The 25328-nt window shown below is 45.1% G+C and overlaps 1 protein-coding gene across 2 annotated transcripts; it reads left to right on the forward strand.

Moving 5' to 3' along the window:
• Positions 1-1989: 1989 nt before the first annotated feature.
• Positions 1990-21257, forward strand: TIGIT (T cell immunoreceptor with Ig and ITIM domains). 2 transcript variants are annotated; one of them, XM_014838609.3, is made up of 4 exons: positions 1990-2286; positions 3322-3651; positions 5816-5922; positions 18890-21257. In XM_014838609.3, exons 1-4 carry the CDS (start codon positions 2223-2225, stop codon positions 19124-19126), a joined length of 738 nt encoding a protein of 245 aa, XP_014694095.3. In that variant the 5' UTR covers positions 1990-2222; the 3' UTR covers positions 19127-21257. The 2 variants fall into 2 exon arrangements, with proteins under 2 accessions (XP_014694095.3, XP_070365018.1); XM_070508917.1 differs by having other exon boundaries at positions 2137-2286; positions 18893-21257.
• The last annotated feature ends 4071 nt before the right edge of the window (positions 21258-25328 follow it).

Raw genomic sequence — 25328 nt, forward strand, 5'->3', positions numbered from 1 at the left:
CAGAAGGACCCAGAGTGGGTAGAGGAAACGTCTTCCTCCCCTACAACTTGTACTTCTTTCCCAGTCCTAGTTGTCATGGATGCTGAGGGCTCTGGGTAGTAGGAAGTAGGAAGTAAGTTTCCAGAGTAGAGGATACCTCGCCCAGAGGTGGGACTAGGGGGTGGATTGATAGTATAATCTCATCTAGGAAGGGGGAGGAAATCAAGGGGAGCAATGGTGGTGGGTGGGAGGGCTCTGAAGAGAGGCTGCAGCAGAGGCTTAAGCTGAGGAGAGGTCAGCGGCTTCTTCTTCAAGACTTTTCTTCTCACTCTGCATTCCAACCTCTCCTGGGGGGTCTCTGTCCTATTTTCACAGCTGGGAAGGCAAAAGAATTTCCCATAGTCCACTGAAGTCCTTGGCAGCCTTTGTCGGGGAGGTCCTCAGAGTCACCTCATGAAGGGAGCTTGAACTAACAACAGTCAGCAACCCTACCCCCAAATTCTCCCCATTTGCATTCGCCTTGAGCCAGTTTCAGGCAACAAGCCGGGTGGCTCACAGACTTACTAAAAAGCCTCAGGTCCTAGACATTCCTTTCATGTTGAGTATTTGATTTTCTGAGGCAGCTCTCACCACGAGGGGCTTTGGAACAACCATCCACTGCTAGATGGCTCCCCTGTGAGGGGCTTGGCTATGGCAGATGGTGGCTGGGGGTGAGGGGACACAGGACAGGCTCTTCTGGGTGCCCTGAGCAGCCACGCCCCCTTCTCTCCCTTGCTTCCTGTCTCCCTGCTCCTACAGCCCTCTGTGGACCTGCAGGGGTCAGGGGCCTCCTTGCCTCCTTGGCCACAAGACAGCCCACCACCAGGAGGTGCTGGTCTACGAGGCCGAGAGTGGGAGTGCTTGCCTGAGGTCGGAGGTCAGGGCACCTGCAGCTGCAGGATGTTGCACTTGATTAGAGGCAGGGAAGAGGAGGGCGAAGACAGTTGTGAGATCCCGCAAGCTCCCCCACCGCTGCTGAGCCAGACGGAAGACTTTGGAGAGGCTGCAGCTCAAAGACACTGCTGGGAGATTGGTCTGTGCCCTGAGAGAACCCTAGGTCGTGTTTCCTATGTACAAGTCTCGGGCCTCATGGAAAGTGTGACTATTCTCAGCCCCTTTTGCCCGCTGTTGTGATCTCTGCATCTGACTTGAGCCGAACTTAAAAACAGATGGGAAGGCTGGGCTGTGAAAGGCCTGGAGGGGTCTGGGGAGTGTTTTTTTTTATTTTTTTGAGGAAGATCAGCCCTGAGCTAACCACTGCCAATCCCCCTCTTTTTGCTGAGGAAGACTGGCCCTGAGCTAACATCTATACCCATCTTCCTCTCTTTTATACATGGGATGCCTACCACAGCATGGCTTTTTGCTAAGCAGTGCCATGTCCACACCGGGGATCCCAACAGGTGAGCCCTGGGCTGCTGAGAAACGGAACGTGCGAACTTAACTGCTGTGCAACCAGATGGGCCCCTGGGGAGTATTTTATGTACCAGGCTGCACTCCTTTCCCCTTCTCATGCAAATGGAATCCCTTTCCCAGGACCTACACCCATGCAGCAGCATCAAGGCTACCCAGATCTATCCAGCCCACAACCCCAAGTCAGGGGAGAAAAAATATGGTGGCTCCTTTTAGAGCTTTGAAATGGAAATGTGAGTCAGTATCTGACTGACCACCGAGGTCACCCTGTGCTGCAGGGGCTGCCGACTGCCCCCAAAGGCTCAGAGTGGCCCGGGGAGCTCTCAGTCCAGACCTGCTCTGCACAGCCATGCTGCTCAGTTCTGGCAGTGACCACTGCTGGCTGGGTGGCCATACCAGCGAGCCCAGTGAATCCCACGGGTAACAGGTTCTGCAGCATCTTGGGCATTACACAGATGCCCTTGAGCTTGTTAGATAAAGGCTCACAAAAACCAAGCACATTAAGACAGAGCTTAAAAACACATTGACTAATAATAATCCAAAGACCAGTGTACCTCTAACCACATTTTTGTTTATTTTTTAATGTGTTTCCTTCAAAGTCTTTCTTGTGGCTCGCCCTACGCAGTTTACGTACTTGTTGAGAGTTTTATCTGTTGGTGACATTGTTTTCGCTGAACTCGTTTTTTCCGAGACCCTCTTTTCTCATAGGCTCAGTTTCACCACCATCTGCAGTCGGCCAGTTTCGGTGGCAGAAGAGGCCACATCTGCTTCCTGGAGGCCCCCTGGGCAGAAGCATGCAGTGGTGTCTCCTCCTGATCTGGGCGCAGGGGCTGAGGCAGGCTCCCCTCCCCGCCTCAGGTAAGGCCTGGAAGTGGAGGAGGGAGAGCAGGGAGGAGGAAGTGGGTGGCTGGGAGTGAACGTCACATTTTTCTCAGGGAAGGGAACACAGTCCTCAGAGTCCTGTGTCCCCGTGTGTGAGAAAAGGCAGTCTCTGAGAAGGAGGCCCAGTTCTGTTTGGGGCCGCAGATGAGGAACTTGGGGTTGAGTGTACCTGATTAGCCAACCCAAGAAAAGCAACCGGGAGAGAGAGGGATTAAAGAGGAGAAATGATCAGTTTACTGTTCAGTTTACAGTTCACTCCTGGTCCATTGTCCTTTCTTCTGTCCTTGAGGAAACTTCTAGAAAAACATAGTACATTTTCTGTGGATCAAAAATGTCTTCGTCACAGATTCCAGAGAGTCTACCATTATAGACTGAAATTATATGAAATCTATTTCCTTCTATATTAAAAATCACAGACAAATGTTTCTGAGGGGTGCATAAATATTTAAAAACTGTGGTATAATTTAGTATTTATATTGCTTTCTGAACTATCTGAGAGTGGAGCTGTGCCCAAGGGTGCCGGGGGTGGTGAGTGCCGAGGAGGGTGATATTGCCTGGAAGAAACAGTGTTTGTCTCCAAGCCTCCTTTTTTTTTTTGATTTTGTGGCTTTCCTGAAGGTTTTTCCAGGCAACCCAAATGGCAGTCAACCAAACAGCCAGGTTTTATTTCAAAGGATAATGTGCCACGCACAGAACTGGCTGCTGGGAGTACAATAAAACAGAAGTGGTGGCTGATAAGGGCTTATATCTGGAATAGGGAGACAAAAATAAAGTATATGGAAATAATCAATGAGCTCGTCATGAAGTTATATTACAGCAGAATATCCCGAGAGGGTGCAGGGCTACGTTGTGTAACAATTATAGTCTATATGGGGGAGTAACAGGATCGACTGCACAGACTATCGCTCCAAAACCCAATTCTGGCCTCAAACCCCTTGGAACTTCTATGGGAACATTCAGGGCCAGCCGTGGGTGACTCAGGACTCATGTGTGCTTTTTCCCCTCCCCTAGGAGCGGTGACAGGCAGAATAGTAACAGTGGGTAACATTTCTGCAGAGGAAGGTGACTCTGTTACCTTGCAGTGTCACCTCTCCTCCACCACCGCGGAAGTGACTCAGGTCAACTGGGAGCAGCAGGACCAACCTCTGGCTGTGCATCACCCTACCTTGGGGTGGTACATCTACCCAGTCTTCAGGAAGCGAGTGGCCCCGGGCCCCAACCTGGACCTCATCCTCCAGTCGCTGACCGTGAATGACACAGGGGAGTACTTCTGCACCTATTATACCTACCCTGACGGGATTTACAAAGCGAAACTCTTTCTGGAGGTCCTGCAAAGCTCAGGTATGCCCTCTGGATCAGGGTTGCTGAGGAACCTCATCCTCTAGGACAGAAAATGCTTTCCTGCCAAACACTCCGCAGAGCAGGGCCTTTCCACAGTGATTCACATTCGAATCACCTGGGAGCTTTTAAATGGTCCTGATGCTGGTGCCCCATCCCAGAACAATTCCGTCAGAATCTCTAAGGGCAGAGCCTGGATGTGATAGGTTCTAAAAGCATCCCCGGGGATGCAGATGTGCAGCCAGGATTGAGAACCACTGTCTTGGGTAAGAACCACATCTTATGTATATTTGTTAGGAAGACCAGTTGTCAAGGTCATTTGGGAAGGGTTCTCATTGATTAGTTTAGCATTGATCGTGCAAATTAGCATTAGCCCCTACATTTATCAAGGATTAGAGTACAGTGTGTGCTAAGTGTAAATGCCCAGTAATTTACATTTGTCTGGCACGTCACAGTTCCCCAAATTCTCTTACGTTCATTACCACCTGGACACTTAAACCAGTTCTCTGGAAGATGGGAAAGGCTTATTACCATATCTGAGAGATAGCACAGCAGAGAGGTGATGGGCTCAGACTGAGGCCAGACAGCCTGGGTCCAAATCCTGGCACTGCTGTTGACCTCAGACAAGATTACTTAGCATTTCTGTGCATCAGTTTTCTCATCTGTGAAATGAGGGTAGCTGTAAGACCTGACACGGTGTTAATGTAGAACTGAGTTACTCGCTGTAAGAAAATGCCCTTACGACGGCCCCTGGAACGTGGTAAGCACATAGTAAGTGTTGGCTGTGAATCCAGTTCCCATGTGACTGTTTGATGGAGGTGGAAGCTGAAGGCTGGAGGTGCTCAGAGTGGTGGAGCTGATTTTCACACAGGCGTCCTGCTTCCCTCCGAACTTCTGTGCTGCTATAAATTGTGTCGGTGAACAAGTTTTATGAGTTAGCAAAATATGTGTGAACTGAGAAGATAAAACGTTACCTGAAAGTCTCGTTTCAAATGCTGCTTCTCAGCAGGCTCCCACACAGGCCCGTGCAGCGTGCAGTAAGAACCTTTTCTTGTTCTATGGACAGCCCTCTGCAGCCCCTCCGACGCCCTGCAGCTGTGTTCCCCAGGCCCAATTTGCTCCCCATCCGCCCTCTTTCCCACCTGTGGCCAAAAAGCAGGGGACTGCTTCCTCAGGGCAGGAGGAACACTTTCTGGGGAATTTGGGCTCCCCCCTCTCCTGGTACTGTGTGGGTGCTGTGGACACTGCCTTTGTCCTAAGTGACTGCATTCCTCAGACACCTTTCTGGCAATCTAAGCCCTTAGTTAGAGGGCAGAGGGCCTGGCCTCGGCTCCACCCTTCTCCTTCCAGACTTCCCTGAGCACCGGGGTTCTGCTCAAGCTCCTGGAAAGGAGCTGGGGACGGTATGAAGCACCCTGGGAACACTTCCGCCTACAGCACAGCATACATCCGGGCCATTGTCCTGTTTCTCTCACACTCTCGTTGAGTCAAACGTCACTCATCTCTTCAAAACTCCCTTCCTGCCTCTTCCTGTTTCCAGTTACATTTTATGTCCTAATAGAAATTCACTTGTTCATGCTTTGGTTCCTGTCACAAATATTTAGTCAGCACCTGCTACGTGCCAGGTGCTGGGAAAACAGCCAAGGATAAAGCCTAGAACCTTCTTCCAGGGTCTCACAGCCTCACTGGAATAAGTGTAACAGGCCTAAGGTGAAAAGTTATATGATTATCTTCTTTTTTCTATTTTGATATTAATTTTACTTTAATTTTTAATTAACTTTTTTTACTAGTATGATTATAAATATGAAGTTTAATAAAAGAAAATGTTCGCTTCTGGGTTTTTTTTCTGGATGTTATTATTTGTTTCATTTCACACATTACTCAAACTGGTTTTGTCGAATAGAGGGAGGGAGTGTTAAAAATGGGTCCACTCTGGTGGGAAATGTGTGAGGTACGCCCCTGTTTGAGAGATCAGCCATTGATTTCACGATGGGTCAGGCAGATGGTCTGCTGTCCGGGGAGCTGGGCTTTAGGACCCCAGGCCTGGGGTGGGAGAAAGGCCTGGCCCATCCCCACCTCTGGCCCTGATGCTGAGGCTTCCCTGGGGGAATGGCTGCCCTTTGCTTCCAGCCTCTGCTCACTCACCCCTGTTTTGTCCTCCCTCTAGTGGCTGAGCACAGCGCTGGCTTCCAGATCCTGTTGGTTGGGGCCATGGCCACAGGGTTGACGGTCATCTGCATGGCAGCCATTGTGGTGGTCGTATTGGCTATAAAGGTAATGACTCTGGCTGCATCTCTCAGGCATGGGCACCACACCCCAGCCACCCTGGCACTTTCAGGTCCCCTTTCTGTCCAGAGAGAGACCTAGATGTGATGCCCCCACTGCTCTTTGTGCCTTTTGCATGTCGTTGCTCTGTCTTGTAGTGAAGTTTATGCTGTTCTCTTGTCCCCTCCCTTGTCTGGGAGCTCCTGAAAGGTTGGACATGTATCCTCCCCATCTTGCTGTCATCTATAGTTTCTAGTTCCTGCCTGTCCCTTAAGCCACTTCCCTGAGACTTTGACTTACCTACTGTGAGTCTGACGCCTCTTGGGCATCTACTCCATACGAGAGTGTTTTGTACATCAGCTCACTTAATTTTCGCAACCCTTCAGGAGTGCTGGGCTACCCAGGGCCTTTGCAGGATGAGAAATATACACTACAGAAATTTAGGGGTAAAATGTACATGGCAACATCAGTGGGTTTTAACTCCTCTGTTACTCTAGCTTAAGAGGTCATGTGGCTGAAGCAGTCCTGGATGGGGAATTGGAAGATTTAGTCTCTAATCTTAGTACTGAGTGTGTGATTACAGGGAAGTTGTTTAATCTTCCAGGTCTCCATTTCTTTCTTTCTATTTTTTTTTTTTTTTTGGTGAGGAAGATTTGCCCTGGGCTAACATCCATTGCCAATCCTTCTCTTTTTTTTTTCTTTTTTTGCTTGAGGAAGATTAGCTGTGAACTAACATCCACACCAATCTTCCTCCATTTTGTATGTGGGTTGCCTCCATAGATGGCTGATGAGTGGAGTAGGTCTGCACCTGGGATCTGAACCTGTGAACCTGGGCCCCCTGGAGTGGAGTGCATGGAACTTTAACAACTCGGGCAAGGGGCTGGCCCTTGAGTCTGCATTTCTTCATGTATAAAATGGGATTATGGTTCTGCTTGCTTTGTATCACAGAGTTGTGATGAGCGGGTGGCATATTGCGTGTGAAAGCTTTGTAAACAATGAAGAAATAGTGGTAGCTGTTGTCTGCCCTCTTACCTTTTAGGCCATCCCAGGTTGCCTTAATTCAAGTCACCAAACAAACATTCTGGGGAACGCAAGCCTGTGATTCCCAACACTGTTTTCCTCCTCATCCTAGATCTGCCTCCGTAGTTCCTGGCTCACTGTCCCTCCAACTCTGGTTCCACTCAAGTAACAACTCAACTCTGTAGCCCCGAAACTACTTTCCCTGGACTATGCACTTGGTGCTAATATTACTGAAATATGGGGCTTTACAGCTACCACCTTATTTTTTTCAGATTTGTTTTGCCTGTTTTGTTCCCCCATTCTTTCTTGCTGCCTTTTAAAAATATAATTATTTAAAAATTTTATTCATTTTTTTATTGAGGTCACATTGGTTTATAACGTATACATTTCAGATGTACATCATTATATTTTGACTTCTGTATAGACTGCATTGTGTTCACCACCAAGAGTCTAGTTGCCATCTGTCACCATACATGTGTCCCTTTACCTCTTTAGCCCTCTGCTCATCCCTTCCCCTCTGGTAACCACCAATATGGTCTCCGTACCTACGTGTTTATGTTTTTGTTTATCTTCCACATATGAGTGAAGCCATACGGTATTTGTCTTTCACAGTCTGACTTATTTTGCTTAGCATAATACCCTCAAGGTCCATCCATGTTTCTTGCCATGATTTGAATTATGTACTTTTCATTATTAAAATGGTTCATTTGGGGTCTTGCCCGGTGGTACAGCAGTTAAGTTTGCACGTTCTGCTTCAGGTGGCCTGGGGTTCACCAGTTCGGATCCCGGGTGCGGACATGGCACCGCTCATCAAGCCATGCTGTGTAGGCGTCCCACATATAAAGTAGAGGAAGATGGGCATCGATGTTAGCTCAGGGCCAGTCTTCCTCAGCAAAAAGAGGAGGATTGGCAGATGTTAGCTCAGGGCTGATCTTCCTCCAAAAAAAAAAAACTGATTCATTTGGTAGTTATACATTTTTTTTGTTATTCTTTTAGTGGCTACACTAGAGATTACAAAATATGCTCCTGCCTTATTAAAGTCTAATGTAAATTAGTACTTTTATCATTTCTTGGATTATACAAGATCCTTAGAACACATTAACTCTTTTAATCCACCTCCCCAAACTATAGCTATTATTGCCATATATTTTAGTTCTCTGTATATTTTAAACCCCAAAAGAAATTATTCTTGTTTTGTGAATCAATATTCACTTAGATGTACCCTTTCTATTGCTCTTCACTTCTTCCTGCATGTTCTGCCTTGTAACTAAGATCATTTTCCTTCGGCCTGAAGAATATTCTTTATTATTTCATTTTGTGCAGATATGCCAGGGATGAATTATCTTGGTTTTTGTTTGTCTGAAAGTATCTTTGTTTTTCCTTAGTGGTTAAAAGTGATATATTTGTTTTGCTGGGTATAGAATTCTATGCTGTCTGTTACTGTCTTTTAGCACATGGAACATATGATTCCCTTGTCTCTGGCTTCCTTTATTGCTGTTGAGAAATTATGTGAGAAGTTTATTTTTGCTCCTTTAAAGCTATGCTTTTTTCTCCTGGTTCTTTTCAAAATTTCTTTCTCTGGCTTCCAGCAATTCTCCAGTGATATAATTAGATATAGTTATCTTTGTATTTATTCTGTTTGGGGTTTGGCGTGCTTTTTGAACTTGTAGCTTGATGACTTTGTCAGGTTTAGATCATTCCTGGCTATTGTCTCTTTATATATTACTTCTTCATTCTTGCTTTCCTCTCCTTCTGGAATACTAATTACAGGTATTTTCAGCATTTTCACTTTTCCCCATGTCTCTTATCCTCTTTTTTTGTATTTTCCATCCGTTTATCTCATCAAATTTTAGAGTGGATGTTTTCTTTTCGCATACCTTCCAGTTGACTAAGTATCTTCTTTGATGTATCTAATCCTCTGTTAAACCCATCCATTAAGCATTTAATTTCAGTTATTGTATTTTCCAGATCTGGGGCTTCCATTTTGCTCTTTGTTTGAATAATTTACAGTCTGCCAAAATTCTCAATCTTGTCTTTGAATTCTTTGAAACTATTAATTATAGTTATTTTGAACTCTGTGCCTGATAATCCTATTAATTGGGTCAACTGTGGGTCTTTTACTATTGTCTATTTTCGCTTCTATCTTATCTTCTTGGCTATCCGGTTACTTTTCATTGAGTGCTATGTATTCAACATGGAAAGCTTTGAGGCACTAAGTATCATTTTACTCCAGAGAGGATTCCTTTTTGCTTCTGTCAGGAGATTGGTCTGGAGGCACCAGCATTCTCAAGTCACCCTAATTAAATCAGTAGTGAGAAGCTTTTTTTTTTAAGATTGGCACCTGACCTAACAACTGTTGCCAATCTTTTCTTTTTTTCTTCTTCTTCTCCCTAAAGCACCCCAGTACATAGTTGTATATTCTAGTTGTGAGTGCCTCTGGTTGTGCTATGTGGGATGCCACCTCAGCATGGCCTGATGAGTGGTGCCATGTCTGCGCCTGGGATCTGAACTGGTGAAATCCTGGGCTGCTGAAGCGGAGTAAGTGAACTTAACCACTCAGCCACCGGACTGGCCCCAGTAGTGAGAGGATTTAAAGCTGGATTTAATTTCTAGTGCTTCCTTGCTCATACGGTTTAGTCCTTTGGGGACCCAACCAAAAGCCCGTGGTGTCTGCCAATGTCTCCTCTCCTTGGTGGTTTCCAAACTCCAAATTTTGTCCCTCCAGCCAGAAACTCTGTGTTATCCTCCATATCTGCCTCTTAGCCAAAACTTTCAGGCAATTGCCTCCCGGAAAAAATGTCCCTAAGTGCTCATCTCATCTCTCTGGGCTTCCTTCTTTTGGATCTTGCTCCCAAGCCCACAAATTCCTCACTATTTTGCTAGATCTTGGACCACTACAAATGGATGCTTCTAACATTTGATTCAATTTTTCTAGTTGTTGTCAGTGGCAGGGTTGGTTCAAAGTAGCATAATCAATCATAATTCTACCACAAGCAAAACTCCTTGATGTTGTGTTTCATATGGGTATTTGAAGGTTGACTTTTACAAGCAGAGCTAATTTAGCTAGCCCATCCACTCCATACCTTGGGCTATATTGAGTCAAGACCCCCCACCCGAGTTCTAGTCCCACCACTAGGCTGTTAGCCTGCATCTGGCTGGGTCACTGCCAGTCCCAGAGAGGTGGAGGTTTAGACAGCTTTGTGTTCTTAGGCTCTGGTTCCATCTTGCTTGCTTATGGTGAGTTCTTGCCCTCTTTTTCTTTCTCCCTCTCCCAGAAATGGACCATCCTTTGATTTTCTCTTCTTTCTTATTTAATGTTTATTTGACACTTTTACTCTTGTCACTCCCCTAAAGACCATAGAGAGCTCTTTCCCTCTCCTGGCCTCAGAGTTGGGGTGAATCGCACAAACTAAAATTGCTTAATAAGAAAGTGCCATTATAATGTTTTTTCTGCTTAGACCTCATGGCATTTGGCATTTTAAACAATCAGAATTCTTTATGCCTGCCTTGACTCCTTTGTGTATATTTTCCTACTGTTAGTTCAGCCTATGGAGTTACACTTTTTCTGCACATTCATGTATATTATCAGTGACCAATCTTGAACTTTTATCCTAAGATTTTACATCTTAAGTTCTCCTAGTTTTCTGTGTAGATAAACCTATTTTATTTTCATTAACTACCATCACTAACAAGGGTAGTGATGTAATAAGAACATGTTCCATTTGACACACATTCTATCTTCAGCCAGATCTACAAATGAAGAGAGTCCAAGAACTCTTACTCTAACCTTATTTCACTGAGAACAGTTTGGAGTGAGGATGGGGAAAGGTATTTTGGTAGCAGAGCCAAAGTCATGTTCCCTTCTGTGAGTTACAAATTGCCCAGGTCTTCCCCAGTTATGGGTCTAAAAGTTCTTGAGGCACCTGTTGAATCTTGCCAATATGGTCCAGAGATAATTAAAGAAATTCTCCAAATGGTAAGAAAGCTCATGTGATAGGTAAAAGTTACATAAAGTCTTATGCTAGCAGATGACTGCTTGGTCCACCAACTCTTTTACAAAAGTCTCTGTTGTCCCATGGTTCATACCCTCACTTCTTGGTTTATGAGGTAAATGTTGAGATTGCTGACCTACCTGGTTCGTAGAGAAGTTACCATTTGTCGGGGCCGGCTCCGTGACCGAGTGGTTAAGTTCGCGCACTCTGCTGCGGCGGTCCAGGGTTCGGATCCTGGGCGCGGACATGGCACCACTCGTCAGGCCATGCTGAGGCAGCGTCCCACATCCCACAACTAGAAGGACATGCAACTAAGATATACAACTGTGTACGGGGTGGGGCGGGGGGGGGGGGGTGTTTGGGGGAGATAAAGCAGAAAAAAAAAAAAAGGAAGAGAAAAAAAAAGAAGTTACCACTTCTTTATCATTCAACAGACATGGTTGAACAGAGTGTTGGGGATCCAGCAGTGGCTGAGATGTGGCTAGTGCTATGCAGGAAGCCAATAACCCATAGTATGTTCATTTATGTCTTGTCTCTCACAGTAGACATGATTCAGAAATGAAACCTCTAGGGGAAGTGAGGATAAAAGAAGTGATTGACTAGAGGGGAGAGGTGAAGAGAATGACGATTGCTTTCTGAGCTTGGAAGGGAGCTGCTATGGTGGTTGGTGAACAGATGTCCTCTGTTGTCACCAATGTTCTACAGCTCTGGAATGGACATATGGAAGGTTCTTTAGAAGAAGCAGAACAAATTTTCTTATTAAGGATTAAGACTGGTTAGTTTTCATGCCAGTAACTCAGACTAACTTTGGTCATTTTGTGTAGGAGATGGGGAAAGGGGAAAAGGTAAAAAGAGAGAGGCCAGTAGCTGTCAAATCCTGTGGCACCCCTTCTATAATGTTTTATTCACCAGCCCCTCTTTGACATTTCCACTGCTGCCTGTCTAATTCAGGTCCTCTCTGCTTCTTTCATGTACTTTGACTATAGTCTCCAATCTTCTCTCTCTCCTCACTCAAATGCATTTTACACTTGTATTATTCAAGGTTCAGCAGGGAACACGCCGTACTCTCAAGTTGTGCAGTTTGAGGACAATTTAGTAAGGAGACTTACGAAGGATTAGGCAGCATATAAGGAAACCATAAGGGGGAGTGTAGCAGTATGTTGTTACCACTCCTGTTCTTTTAGGGGCAAAGGGAGAGGGTGATTACTAGAACCTGGAAGAGAGACTTGTGTGGAGGGGACAGCCTTGAGAAGTGCTGTAATCTTAGATGGAAGGTCACAGCCAGTCCAAGGCCACCTTGCAGAGAGCGCGCCAAGGGAATATACACCCTCACTTCACTCCCCTTCCCTCCATTCTCCTACTGTTGCTCTGAGTTGCCTGAACCCAAACTCAAGTGAGAGGGCAAGGGAGCCTACTGATGCAATACATATAGTTCAGGCTTCTTAGGGCACCAAATAGGATGCAGAAGGTTGGAGAGTGGAGATGAGGGGTGAACGAATAGGATCCACACTGGTACTGTTCATAGACTTGGAACCTGGGTGAGAGACCTTGACTTTTCATGGGGTGCTGATCTCAGCCTTCTCTCATGTATTCTTGATCCCTTGATTATATGTATAAGCAATACCGTTGTTGGCTGTTCATCTCTATTTCTCCTAGGAACATTGTGCTTTATTAGCCATGGTAATATCCTTGTGGGTCGGACTTCCTTGGCTGTGTTTGCAGTAATTACATCCACTTGGTTCTTTAAGTGCTGCCACCTGCCCTTCTATCGTGTTGGGATCTCCTCTTCCCTGTTGCTACCAGGGATCCATACCTATAAAAGCATCTCCCACTTCAGGTCCATCTTACACAGAGAGGTAACACTAATTGAGTTAACGTAATCTCAATGATGCTGGTGCTCCTCACTAGCCCATTCCTTTCCACCTTAGTAAAAGCGTGTCCTCTGGATCTTCCCTAGAAACATAATCAGCTGTTGGATTTTTAAAATTATGTAGTACAGGGATTGGCAACGTTACTCTGTACAGGACCAGGTGGTAAATCTTTTAGGCTTTGTGGGCCACACAGTCTTTGTTGCAACAATTCAAGTCTGCTGTTGTAGCGTGAAAGTGCCATAGACAATCCATACATGAATGAGTATGGCTGTGTTCCAATAAACTTTTATTTATAAACCCTGAAATTTGAATTTCACATAATTTTCATGTGTCATATAATTTTCATGTGTCATTCTTCTTCTTTTGAATTTTTTCAACCACTTAAAAATATAAAAACCATTTTTAGCTCATGGGCAGTACAAAAATCTGAGGTGGGCCAGATGTGACCCATGGGCCTTACTTTGCCAATCCCTGATTTAGTAGGTTGTATTGGGAGAAGCTCTGCTTTTTCCCTTTTCTCTACTCTTAACACTGCACAGAACATGTATGACACCAGATGTGTGGATTTATTCCAACACTGACCAATTATCCTATATCATCTAGATGTCCTACAATCAATTCAGTTCTGACGCTATCTCATTGGAGATCCCACAGTTAAGGGCTTGGTCCTGCAAGACTGCCCTAACTTTAGATGTCAATTGCAAGTGCCAGGTTGTCACCTGTACTTCTGACTGAGTGGCTATAAATTGAAGTTCCCACAACCTCTTCCTCGGATTTAATAATTTGCTAAGACAGCTCACAGAACTCAGGGGAACATTAGTTCTGAACATTTACCAGTTTGTTATGTAATAAAGAATATGATAAAGGACACAGGGGAATAGCCAGATGACGGAGGTACATAGGGTGAGGTCTGGAAGAAACTCCCATGCACAGGAGTTTCTGTTCCCGTGGAGCTGGGATGTGCCACCCTCCTGGCATGTAGATGTGGTCAGCAACCTGGAAGCTCTCTGAACCCCCTACTTTAAGGATTTTTATGGAGACTTTGTCACATAGGCATGATTGATTATTAACTCGTTTTCCAGCTCCCTCCCCTCTCTGGGGAATGGGGGGTAGGACTGAAAGTTCCAAGCTTCTTATCATGGCCTGGTCTTTTAGTGACCAGTCTCCATCCAGAAGCCCCCCAAAAGTTGCCTCATTGGAACAAAGGACATTCCTATCACCCGGGAAATTCCAAGGGATTTAGGAGCCCTGTGGAAGACGTTCCTGTCACTCAGGAAATTCTACGGATTTAAGGAGGTCTGTGTCAGGAACTGGGGTTAAAGACCAAGTGTTAGCAGGAACCAGGGGTAGAGACCAATATACATGTTATTTTACGTTGGTCCATTAGAGCATTCCCACTTCTCTGAGCATTTTGTTTCTTTCTTCCACAGTTTGCCAAAGCAGTGTTGGCATCTCTATGGACGAAGTGTTTTAGACTTCTCTCCCGGGGTTCCTGTGAGGGTGTTAAATCTTGAGTCATGGGATGTGTCCCAATATTGACAAATTATGGCTCATTCCATCTTATGTTTTACTTGCCCAGCCCTGATCCATCACCTTCAGGATTCACTCCCAAACATACCCTCGCAGTTCCTGCCAGTACATGTTAGCCAGGCCCTTTAGTTGTGACCTTCTTCCTCCCTTAGCGTGCCCGGCATTCCCTGCGATTTTACCCTAATCACAGGGCCAATGGCCAGTAGAGGAGGTAGAGGTCCTGGCAGGGCCCCATCTTCCATCAAAAGGGAGGGGGCCCCTTCTGCAGCTCCGGATGATGCAAGAGAAGCAGATGGCTCAAGGCTCTCAAGTCCATCGACCCAGAGATCCTCCTCCCAAGTCAAGGATCCCTCCTTTCCTACCAAGACCCCATTTTGGCATCAGAGACTTGCCCAGGCTGAGAATCCAGCCTTCTTTGAAGTTCTGTCTCTCTTACAATTAGGTCCTGTGCCTGGTCCTCAGTGCTGGAGATGAGGTTTCCTTAAGTGCTGCCAAGGAGGAACTTTGAGTCTCACACTTTGCTTTCAGATGCTGACAGATCTGAGCCCGTCATGTTCTCTCCTCAGTGCATCAGTGGAATTTAGTAGAAGTCACCAGTTCCACAGTCCTTACCCCATACTTCTCATATGTCAGAGATGTTGCACCAACTCAGAATCCCCTTCCATCTGTGTCCCATCCCACTTCACCACCAGTGGTGGGGTCCATATTCCCATCCAGCTGCTGAGGGCTTCTCCTCCACAATCCCATCCTTAGCATTGACTTCTAGGGCTATTTTCAGGAGCAACTCTTTTAGATCAGCTCTCCAGAAATAGAGCCTGACATGCAAATTCTGTGAGAGTGATTTATTGGGGTGGGCTCTCAGATGAAGGGTAGTGAAGGAAGTAGGATAGGGCTAAAGGAAGAAAGCTCAGCTTGATGTGGTCTCAGCTGAAGACGTGGGTGAAGCAAGAATTGTACGCAAATTTGGTCACATCTTGAGGTAGGGAGCTGGTCTTTTGAAAGCTCACCTCAATCAGTCATTGAGTGCTGGCTGCTCACCAGGGAGGGCTCAAGAGCAATTCTTCGGAGAAGGGGAAGCTGTGAACAGCTCACAGCCTATCCTTCCAGCATCTGGGCAAGGGGAGCCCTGGTCAGGTAGGGAGAATCTGAGCAGAGCATCAGTAGCATTCCCTACAGACCACGAGAGCTGGTGGATTGCAATTTTTAGGAGCATGGCTTTGGAATCAGACAGATCTGGGTTTGGATCCTGGCTCTACCACTTGAGCAGCTTTGTCCCCTAGCTTTGCTAAGCTTCAGCTTCCTTGTCTGTAAAATGGGAATAATTATGGTGCTGCCCTCGCAAGGTTGTGGGAAAATTTAAGTCAAATAATTCATGTGAGGCACTTGGTATTTTTCCTGGCATGTATTAATAACTCATTTCTTAAGTTCTTATAATTAAATTTTATTTACATAAATTTTATTTACCGTAGCACCTCATAATACCTGATGCTCAATAAATATTTATATTTCATGGACTGGTGATGACTAAATGAATGAATATTATTTGCTAAGCAGCTATCAGGAAAACTGCCCCCAGGGACTTTCTGTGAGGGAAAGGAGAGATGGGTGTGTCTAGCTCCAAGACAATGACAGCCAACTGTTCGTTTTCCTCACGTTCTCCAAGAGGGCAGTGTTTGTCCTGGCAGGACCCAGCGGCAGTCTCCATAGCTCCCTTTGGTCCTTTAGGACAACATCAGTACGTTAATTCCAGACTTGTTTTTTACACTGATTACAATTACAGAGTCCCCTGCCCAGGATGGAATGAAAACGGAACAGCTGAGGGAACCATCTCAGGCACACTTACGTTTCCCAGAGGACTTTTGGAAGCCAAACTAGTCTTAAGACTCCACAGCAAGGGTGGCCAGTTTGGGAATGAGAACACATCAGCACAAAAGGTCACAATCAGTTCTTTGAGGAAGAGTTGGGTATTCACATTTTAAAAATGCATGGGTTTGCATCAGGGGATCTAGTTCTTCTTTTATGCACAGCATCAGCATGACCTCTGATAACAACCTTTTCCTCATACCTACAGTTAGGTGCAGCCACTTCTGCGGAAAAAGAATGAATGAAACAGTACATGGAAAGAGACTGCCTGACTCATGCATGTGTTTCTGGAACACTGGCCTCCCTCTAGGCCCAGCTCCTCAGGGCCTGCAGTGTGTGCCATCCCTAGTTTTTGATATTTGTCCATGATGCACATCCATGTGGCCCCATCCACCCTCCTCTCGGCCTCCCTGCATATACGTATGCTCTGCTGAGCTTGACACTAGCCAGTGGTCATGCTGGTGTTTCCTATCCAGGAAGCAGTGGGGGTGGGGCAGAGGGGATGAGGTTTGGTTTGTGTTTGTTGTTATTTTCCAAGCCTGTCTGTGGCTCTTTGTGAGTCTGTCTTCAGACCTATGGTGGGGGGAGTGACGTGCTTTAGAGGAGTCTCAGTAAAGCTGAGAGGGTGTCAGCTTTGCACTGGGTGTCACCAGGCGTCTTTTCTGCCATCTCGCTTGTGCTAGCTATTCTTTGATTTCCTTACCTTAGCACAACCCGCACCTCTGATGCTCCCACCTGGATGTGATGGCTGCTTCACATCCTTGATTGTCCCAAACAGATTTCACTGTCTGTTCGATTGTCGCATAAGTGCAATTGTAGTTGTCGGACCAGGAGTCCCTACTTTGATTTGGAAAATCCTATTCTTTTAGGCATGGGGCTGAGGAAGAGTGTGAATGTGTGTGCGCATGCATTTCAGTCCTGACATATTTTGAGCATCTGTTATGGGCTCTGAGTTTACAAAGAGGAATACAGCTCGGATCCTTCCCTCAGGGAGCTTACAGTTTGGGGCCTGGAGAAGACAGGAGGGTTAACAAATGAGTTCCAGACGGCATTGAATGCTACAGCAGAGGACCTCCAGGACCATCTTCTAGCACACAGGAAGACCCTGGAAGGGTCCCTTTTAGGGAACTACAGGGAATAGATCATGGGAGTAGCATATACAAAATTGAGGAGGCAGGAAACAGTGCATGGCACTGGAGAAGCTGTAAGAGGAGAGGCAGCTTAGCTGAGGAGAAAGAGCATGGCCTGGAGTCAGATGAGCCCAAGTCAGAATTGGATTTGTCTTTGAGCAAAGGACATTGCCTGTTTGTGCCTGTTAGCTCATGCAAAAGTAGAAACTTCAATAGCATTGTTGCTGAGATTACATAAAGAAGCGAGCCCAGTCTGTGTTCATAGCAGATTCTCAATAAACGGTACTTCTCTGGCATCTAGGCCCTATCCCAGAAGTTGGGGTGTTGGTTGGGGAGGCACTACAGGAGATAAAGCTGGAAAGGTGAGTGTGCCCTAATCACAAGGGCATTTTGAGGGGGCATCACACACAGTCTTCTGTGGGGAGTGTAGTGAAATTAGGGACTTTCTTCCCAGAAGAATGCGCCCTTCCACAATGTTGTGTATACAACTTAAGCAGGTTTATGAATGCCTTGAAGTCCACCTGTGCCTCCTATAGGAGGTCAAGCACCCTCCTACAGACAAGGGGAGCCATCAAAGGGTTTTAGGCAGAAGCACGGCATGATCAAACTTCCATTTTTGAAAAATCACTCTGCTGGTGGCCATGTGGAAGTTGGACCAGAAGTAAGAGAAAATCTAGAGGCAGGTGAGAGATAAGATACGGAAGTCAGCATGGAAAAGAGAGGAGAGATTTCAGAGCTACTTAGGAGTAAAATTGGATGGAGTTTTACGGCCAATTGGAGCTTAACACTAGCTTCCAGGTCCCCGGTCAGCTGGTGCCATGAACAGGAATGGAGAATTCAAGGGCAGGAGCAGTTTGTGGAGTAGAGAGCATGATGGTTTGGAGTCTGAGCTTGTTGAGGGTCATCAGGTGGTGATGCCCTTAGCAGGTGGACCTCTGGGTCTGGAGCTCAGGGCAGAAGCCTGGTCTAGTTTGGACAGAAATTTGGGCCTCTTCAGTGGACAGGTGGTGGTTGTAGATATGCATATGGATGAAGTGACTCAGAGAGAGTGTTGAATGTGAGAAAGCAGAGGGCAGAAACTTGGGGAACTCGTTTATTTGGGGAGCTGATGTGTAAGCAGAATGAAGACTTGGCTAAAGATGAAGATGGGGGAATCACAGGAGGAGGAGGAGAATCAGGAGAAAGTGGTATCATGGAAGCCAGAGAAGGAGAACATTTCAAAAAGGCAGAGGTCAGCAGTGTCAGATGCAGTAAGGAGTAAGAGAAAACTGGGACTGAAAACTGCCTCACCAGGCTCAGTGACTGGAAGTCCTGGGGTGTGGGCACATTGACCGCGTAGCAAGTGTGGTTTCAATGGAGTGGTTAGTACTGAATTCTAGCTGTGACAAGGTTGAGAAAGTAAAGGTTAAGGAATCAGTGTTGGTAAGAACCTAAGTTTCCCTGTGTGTGTGTGTGCGTGTGTGTGTGTGTAAGAAAGGAAGGGGGAGGCCATTCTAACCATGTATCATGTTGGGGAGTAACTTTTGAGTAACAATCCCATATACTTACTTTGTAGTTTGTTTGTTTTTAGAAGAAATCTCTCAGAATGCGTTCTGCAGAAAATGACCTCAGAAGAACACCATCTGAACAGGAGGAACGGAATCCCAGTGCTCCGTCATTCCCTAGGAGCTGTGTCCAGGCAGAAGCAGCACCTGCCAGCCCCTGCAGAGAGCAGAGGGGAGATGACTATGCCGAGCCGCATGACTACTTCAATGTCCTGGGTTACAGAAGCCTCCGGAGCTTTGTCTTCCTGGCAGAGACTGGGTAGCTCCCAGAGGCATCTTCTGGGACATACAGTCCTGTCTTTGCTGATACAGATGGAGGTATAATGCACTCTCCATCACTGCTGTGTGTGTGTGTGTGTGTGTGTGTGTCTTCAGCTGAATGAATGAATGTTATCCTCTTCTTTGCATTTCCTCTACCCTTCCCTTCTGTTGCATTGTGGCAGACCTGGGGTGAGCAGCTTGTGTCTTGATTATGAATGCATGTTAAAAAAAACTTGACCTGGTTTTGAATCTGGCCGTTTGAGCAGATTCTGTGGCTCTGAGAAATGGATTCCTCCTAATAACACTGGGCAGGGTTTTGGGCTACAGAGTTTTGTGGTGGAAAATGATAGTGGTATGACTGTGGAGCCACCGTATCTCATTTCTCACTTCGCTGTCACTTTCATGAACATTCACACATTGAAGGTGCTTTATGAATAAGGCATGGTACTAGCTTCAATGGGGAGATTCAAGGATGACTAAACCATGGTCTCTGGTCTCAGGCCTGTGAGAACTTACAGTTAAGTGGGGAGACAGCACTTACATAGAAAGATAGTAAGGAGATAAGGATACAAGACACAGGCCTTTGGGAAGAGATATCAGTCCGAGGTGAGGTGATCAGGATAGGCTAATCTGTGGTGAAGTGGCTTATGAGGATGAAAGGAACAGTGGGGCTGGTTTGCTAAGAGCAGGAACTTTTCTAGGAAACTCGTAGAAACTAAAGTTGAGTTCCAAAAAGCCCCACAAGGAAGGCCCTGGCACCAAGGAAACCAACAAGGCTTCAGATTTTATTTTCTGGGCAGGCAATTCAAGTCTCCTTTTGTCGGATATACTCAGAGTCCAGTAATTGTCTGATAGAGAGGACTCTAGGCTCTTCCAACCACAGAAGTTGTGCGAGTCCACCAATGGTGCCGGAGCTGCGTCTTAGCCCTTAGGCCATGATCCATCTGCCTTTTCTCTATCAATCCACCGTTTAGCCTTTGAAGAAAGTGTCTATTTCCCACTAAAAGAAAAACTTGGATTTTTAAGTAAGGAGTTTTCCTAGGAAGAAAAATAGGGGGATAATAAGGGGCTTAAAAAATGAACACCCTCAAACTGGCTTCTCTGAACCCTTAAATTCACCACTGACTTCTTTGTGCTGAGGTTGGGGTGGCATCTGAGTACTCATTTCTGTTTAACTGGCATTCAGGCTTTTATCTCCCCACCATCTTTCTTAGAGGAATGAGGGGGTTGGTTGGTTTACAGGTGACTGATTTTCTTTCGTGGGATCTGGGAACTGAGAGAGAATGTGAAGCAGGCCTGTCTTCTGCCAACTGATACATGGAGCTTTGCCCTGCTACCTAAGAATTAGGCTGGTTAAGCAAGAAGACAATTCAACTCCTACTCCTTTGTGGATCTTTATGTTTATTTTTCTCACTTTTCTACCCAACAGGTATTTAGTTAGAGCAATGAGCTGAAGTCTGTCCAGAACACCAAGTCCTTTGGAAGAGGGATAGAGACATGTAAAATGCTGTTATTTGCCATGGCAGTTCACAGCATTTTTCGTGCAAAACTGGTTCAAATTGGTTGGGAGTAGAACACAATTCACGAATTGGAAATGAGCTAGAATGTAATGACAAAAAGGGAGTGGTGTTTTGATTTGGTGGAGATATATACTGGGCCGAGGCTGGACTGAGAGTTGGGTGTTATTTAACGTGATTATGGTAACTGGAAAAGTTTACAAATACCATTTGGATCGTGATAAAAACACAAAAGGATCCATAGACATTGTAAATGGGCAAGGTTACTAAAATGAATTTGAACTAGACAGAAAAGAAACTTCCAAATGGAATTCATTGAAATAGATTTTCCTTGGAGAAAAAAGAAGACAATCCCCTAACAGCCAGATGCCTGGAGATGTGGGCAATGCAGTAGAGAAGCCGCTCTCCACACGTAGCTATCAAGCACACGAGATGTGGTTAGTCGGAACTGAGATGTGCTGGCCTGTAAGTGTGAAATACACACTGGATCTCGAAGACTTAATATGAATAATAAGAATGTAAACTATCACATTGGTAATTTAAAAATATTAATTACCTGTCAAAAAGATAGCCTTTCGGATATATTGGGTTAAATAAAATATATTATGAAAATTGATTTCACCTTTTTTTTATTTTTAAAGATGGGCATCTGAGCTAACATCTGTTGCCAATCATTTTTCATTCTTCTTCTTCTTCTCCCCAAAGCCCCCCAGTACATAGTTGTGTATTCTAGTTGTAGATCCTTCTAGTTGTGGCATGTGGGACACCACCTCAGCATGGCCTGATGAGCAGTGCCATGTCTGTGCCCAGGATCTGAACCAGTGAAACCCTGGGCCGCCGAAGCAGAGCGTGAGAACTTAACCACTTGGCCATGGGGCTGGCCCCACACCTGTTTCTTTTTACTTTCTTAATGTGGCTACTGGAAAATCTAAAATTGCATATGTGGCTCCCATTATGTTTTTATTGGACTGTGCAGTGCTAAACGGCAAACCCAAGCCAACCTGGTGCCTGGGGAGGGTGTCTGCCTCTGACGGGTGGTCTCTGTCTCTTTCTCTTACATTCAAAATAGGGTTTGAGGAGGCTTTTCTCTCTTCCTGTGTCTTTTGAGAAATATACAGGAAAGAATCACAGGGGAGATTGAGGCAGAGGACCCCTGAGTGCAGACAGGAAGAGACCTTAAGCTCCCTTAGATCCCCTCCTGTGTTCTCTGAGAGGAGGGGAGAATAAATGAATCAAGGAACGAGTTTGTGGAGGAATAAATTTACTGATTCCCTACTCCTTATCACTCTACATTCTGAGCCTGGGCATTTAGAGTCTTACCTATAATCCAAAGAATTATACTGAATAAAAAAGAGAAATGTTGAGTCACGAGGCTTTGAGGTAGATGATCTTCATGAGGGGACTGGACCTTCCCTTGCAACTTGATTTCATGACTTGTCCCTTCTCAGCTAGTGAGCCCCTGGAAATGACTCACCACACGCACTCAAGTTTCCTACGGATTCCGTCTGTGCTGAGCAGGACAGGCAGGCTGTGTGTGCTGCACATGAACAGCAGCATGCAGGCGGGCACATCACACCCCACATAGAGGAAGGAGCCAGCAGCATGGCTGTGGCTGCTGGCCGTGGGTGTGAGTTTTGTTCAGTCTGCTGGTTCTTCCTAGTCCGGCTTCACGGCTGTAATTAGTCATCCCCCACATCCACTCCAAAGCACACCGCCCAAGAGGCCCAGGGGAGCCTTAAGTGTGCAAGATTCTGATAGCATGAGATACCTGATTGCGTAAGGTAGAGTCAAAGACAATGCTATCCAATACAACTTTCTGTGATGATGGAAATGTTCTCTATCTGTGCTATCCAATATGGCAACCACTAGCCACATGTGGCTGTTGAACACTTAAAATGTGGCTAATGTATTGGAAAAACTGAATTTTAAATTGTATTTAATTTTAATTAACAAATTTAAATTTAAATAGTGACATGTAACTAGTGGCTAGTATATTACACATCACAATTGTAGTAATTGCCTTGCACATGGAGAAAATATAGAGAGGTGTGTTTATAAGCCATTGGATGGCTCTACAGATGTTACGCATTTGAAAGGGCTGCCACTAGGAAGAAACATGGAGGTCCTCTTCTATTCTCCTGTGTCCTTCCTTTGATCAAGACAAAGCATGAGGCCAAAAGCAGGTTGTGCATTTATTTATTTCAGACTCTTCGCAAAAGGTATCTGAGTGGTCCAGTTCATGTAAACGGGGCCAGGACTGTCAAGAAGTTAGCAACACATAGGCGTCATGCAGGCATAGACTTGTATCACAGGGCTTGCCCTGGACTACAGTCATTCTGGCTTCACGTTAGAATGTTTTGAAGAACACCTCCTCTGATGCTAAAAGTCAGGTTGATTTTCCAGAGCCCGAAAGAGAAGTAGCTATGGTGTGTCGCCGACTGGCAGTCAGGATACTTGGTCCAAGTGCTCAGCATTGCCAGTTAGCTTCATGACATTGGATAGGCCACTTAATCTCTCAATTGTCATTACAAATGTTTCCCCGTTTATAAAATGGTAATAATAATACCTACTTTATAAGGTTCTTGGGAAGATGAAATAAGATAATGTGGTTGAGTCTCTGTAAACTGCAAGATGCTGAATTAATGTTATTATTATTATATTATGTCCCATGAGCATGTGCATCTGGCACTGCTTATGATGCTGCAGAGGTCCCCGAGGGGGCATCAAAACTTCTTGGGAGCAATGAAGGTAGCTAGAATGATCAAACTCTTAAAAACTGGAATTTAAGGAATGCTAAGAGTTGCATATATCATTGGGGTCTGCAAATTCTCCATATTTAAAAATTTTGTGTTTTATGTGAGATGATTATCTTTTAAAAAGTCAAACACCTCTTGGATGTTGATGACCTTCTTCTAACAGAGTGCTGCCATTGTCTTCAGTCTCTGTATTTAGGTTTATAATTAAGTTGATTTCATGACATGGAGGCTTAATTCATAAATGATTCGTTTGCCCAGCAGGGCAGAGCAGTGGAAGGTTTCGCAGGAGTAGTTGAAATACTAGGAAAGTGGTGGGAGAAGTGTCTTCACTTCGGACACTGTCGTGTGGGGCTGCTACTCTCAGCACACGTGCCGAAGCCGGCAGAACACCTCACCTCGTGAGCAGTGACATAGATTCAGCAAAGTGTCGCCAATACATTAAATTAATGCTATTTTAAACTGTTAATTTCATAGTTTTACTTGTATTTATTGTTATGGGAATTTTTTATCTCCTTTTATTTTAGTTTTATAATTCTGGAAGAGCTATAAGCATAATAGGCTTATTAGGTTTTATGTTTGAGCCTGTTTAAGAAAGACGATTGTGATAAAAATAGTTATATTAATTTATTTCTAAACATTATAATAAAAATAATCTCAGACCGCCCTCCCCTGAGGGGGGGCGGTCTGTGAGAAGTATTTTTTTCCTTTATAAGGGTATATACGTGACTCAAGTTTGAGAGACACTGGTGCGGGTTACCTATCATTGGATTTCAGAAAACTTGACGTCAAGTGCTAGTTTATTGTTTTATATTGGGAAAAATACGTACTTCTGCCCCTCTGTTTCTATAAACTGGTATAATACAGCTACTTCAAATGTTTCACAGGGTAATTGTGAGGATGGATAAAGTATATGAAGGAGAAACTCTGTAAACTAAGTGCTGTCTGAATAGCCCATGTGCCATTTACTATTATTATAGCCCATCTATACACAAACCACACCACAATGTTCAACAGGCAGAGAAGAGGCCTCAAGAGTTTGTGGGTGAGGCACAGAGAGATCAAAGTCTCTGGGCGAAGTTGGCTGGCATCATTGCGATGCTGCTAAGGTTCACAGAAATCAATTAGGGACAAATCACGCATCATGAAAATGTTTTCTTCCTCTTTATTTTCTACTTCCTAGAATAGCAGGTGAACTTAGGGGTTCAGTGATTGAGTTGCAAGAAGTCAATATTTATATTCATAGAGGTCACTATTCAGCTCAGAGTTCTCCTTAAGACCCACCCCATCCCTAGCCCATTTCTAGGTAACTTTGTGTTCCTCACACTGGTGGAAATGTCTATCCACACTCATCCCCTCCAACCAAAGCCTGTGTGTCCTTGGGGGTCCCCAAGCCAGATTGCTTATTCCTTGGGCTCTTCCTTGATGTTTGCTGCTCATGTATCTTTCCGTTTATAAATTCCTGTGGCACTGAGAGTCTGGATGGTACAATCTAGCTCTTGATTTTATATGAATCTTTATTTCTAGTTGTCAGATTTTAAGGTTTACCAGGGCTGAAGCAACTTCCTCCATTTTCTTCATATACTGCACAGTGTTGAGTGAAATACAGATGCTTATGGAAGACTTAGCAAATCTAATTCAGTTGAATTGACTTCACCAGGGACAAACAAGATGTAAGTTTTCTCCATCACGTTAGTAATTTCCGTGAGAAAGATGAGGTTAGAGAGCTCTTATGGGTAGGGTCACATATGAGAAGGTCCTATGGAACAAGCAGGAGTCACTTAGGGGTCTCTAAAGTCATCAAATGGGGGCATATTTTGAGCCACAAACTTTCCTTGGATACAAGGATAGACGGGCATAGTGTGACATGGCATTGGTATTTCCAGAGGAGGCAGACAGATACGGATTTGCACATGGGGAAGGAAAAAAAAGGG

The sequence above is a fragment of the Equus asinus genome, chromosome 5 (assembly GCF_041296235.1).
Source record: "Equus asinus isolate D_3611 breed Donkey chromosome 5, EquAss-T2T_v2, whole genome shotgun sequence".
Classification (NCBI taxonomy): Eukaryota; Metazoa; Chordata; class Mammalia; order Perissodactyla; family Equidae; genus Equus; species Equus asinus.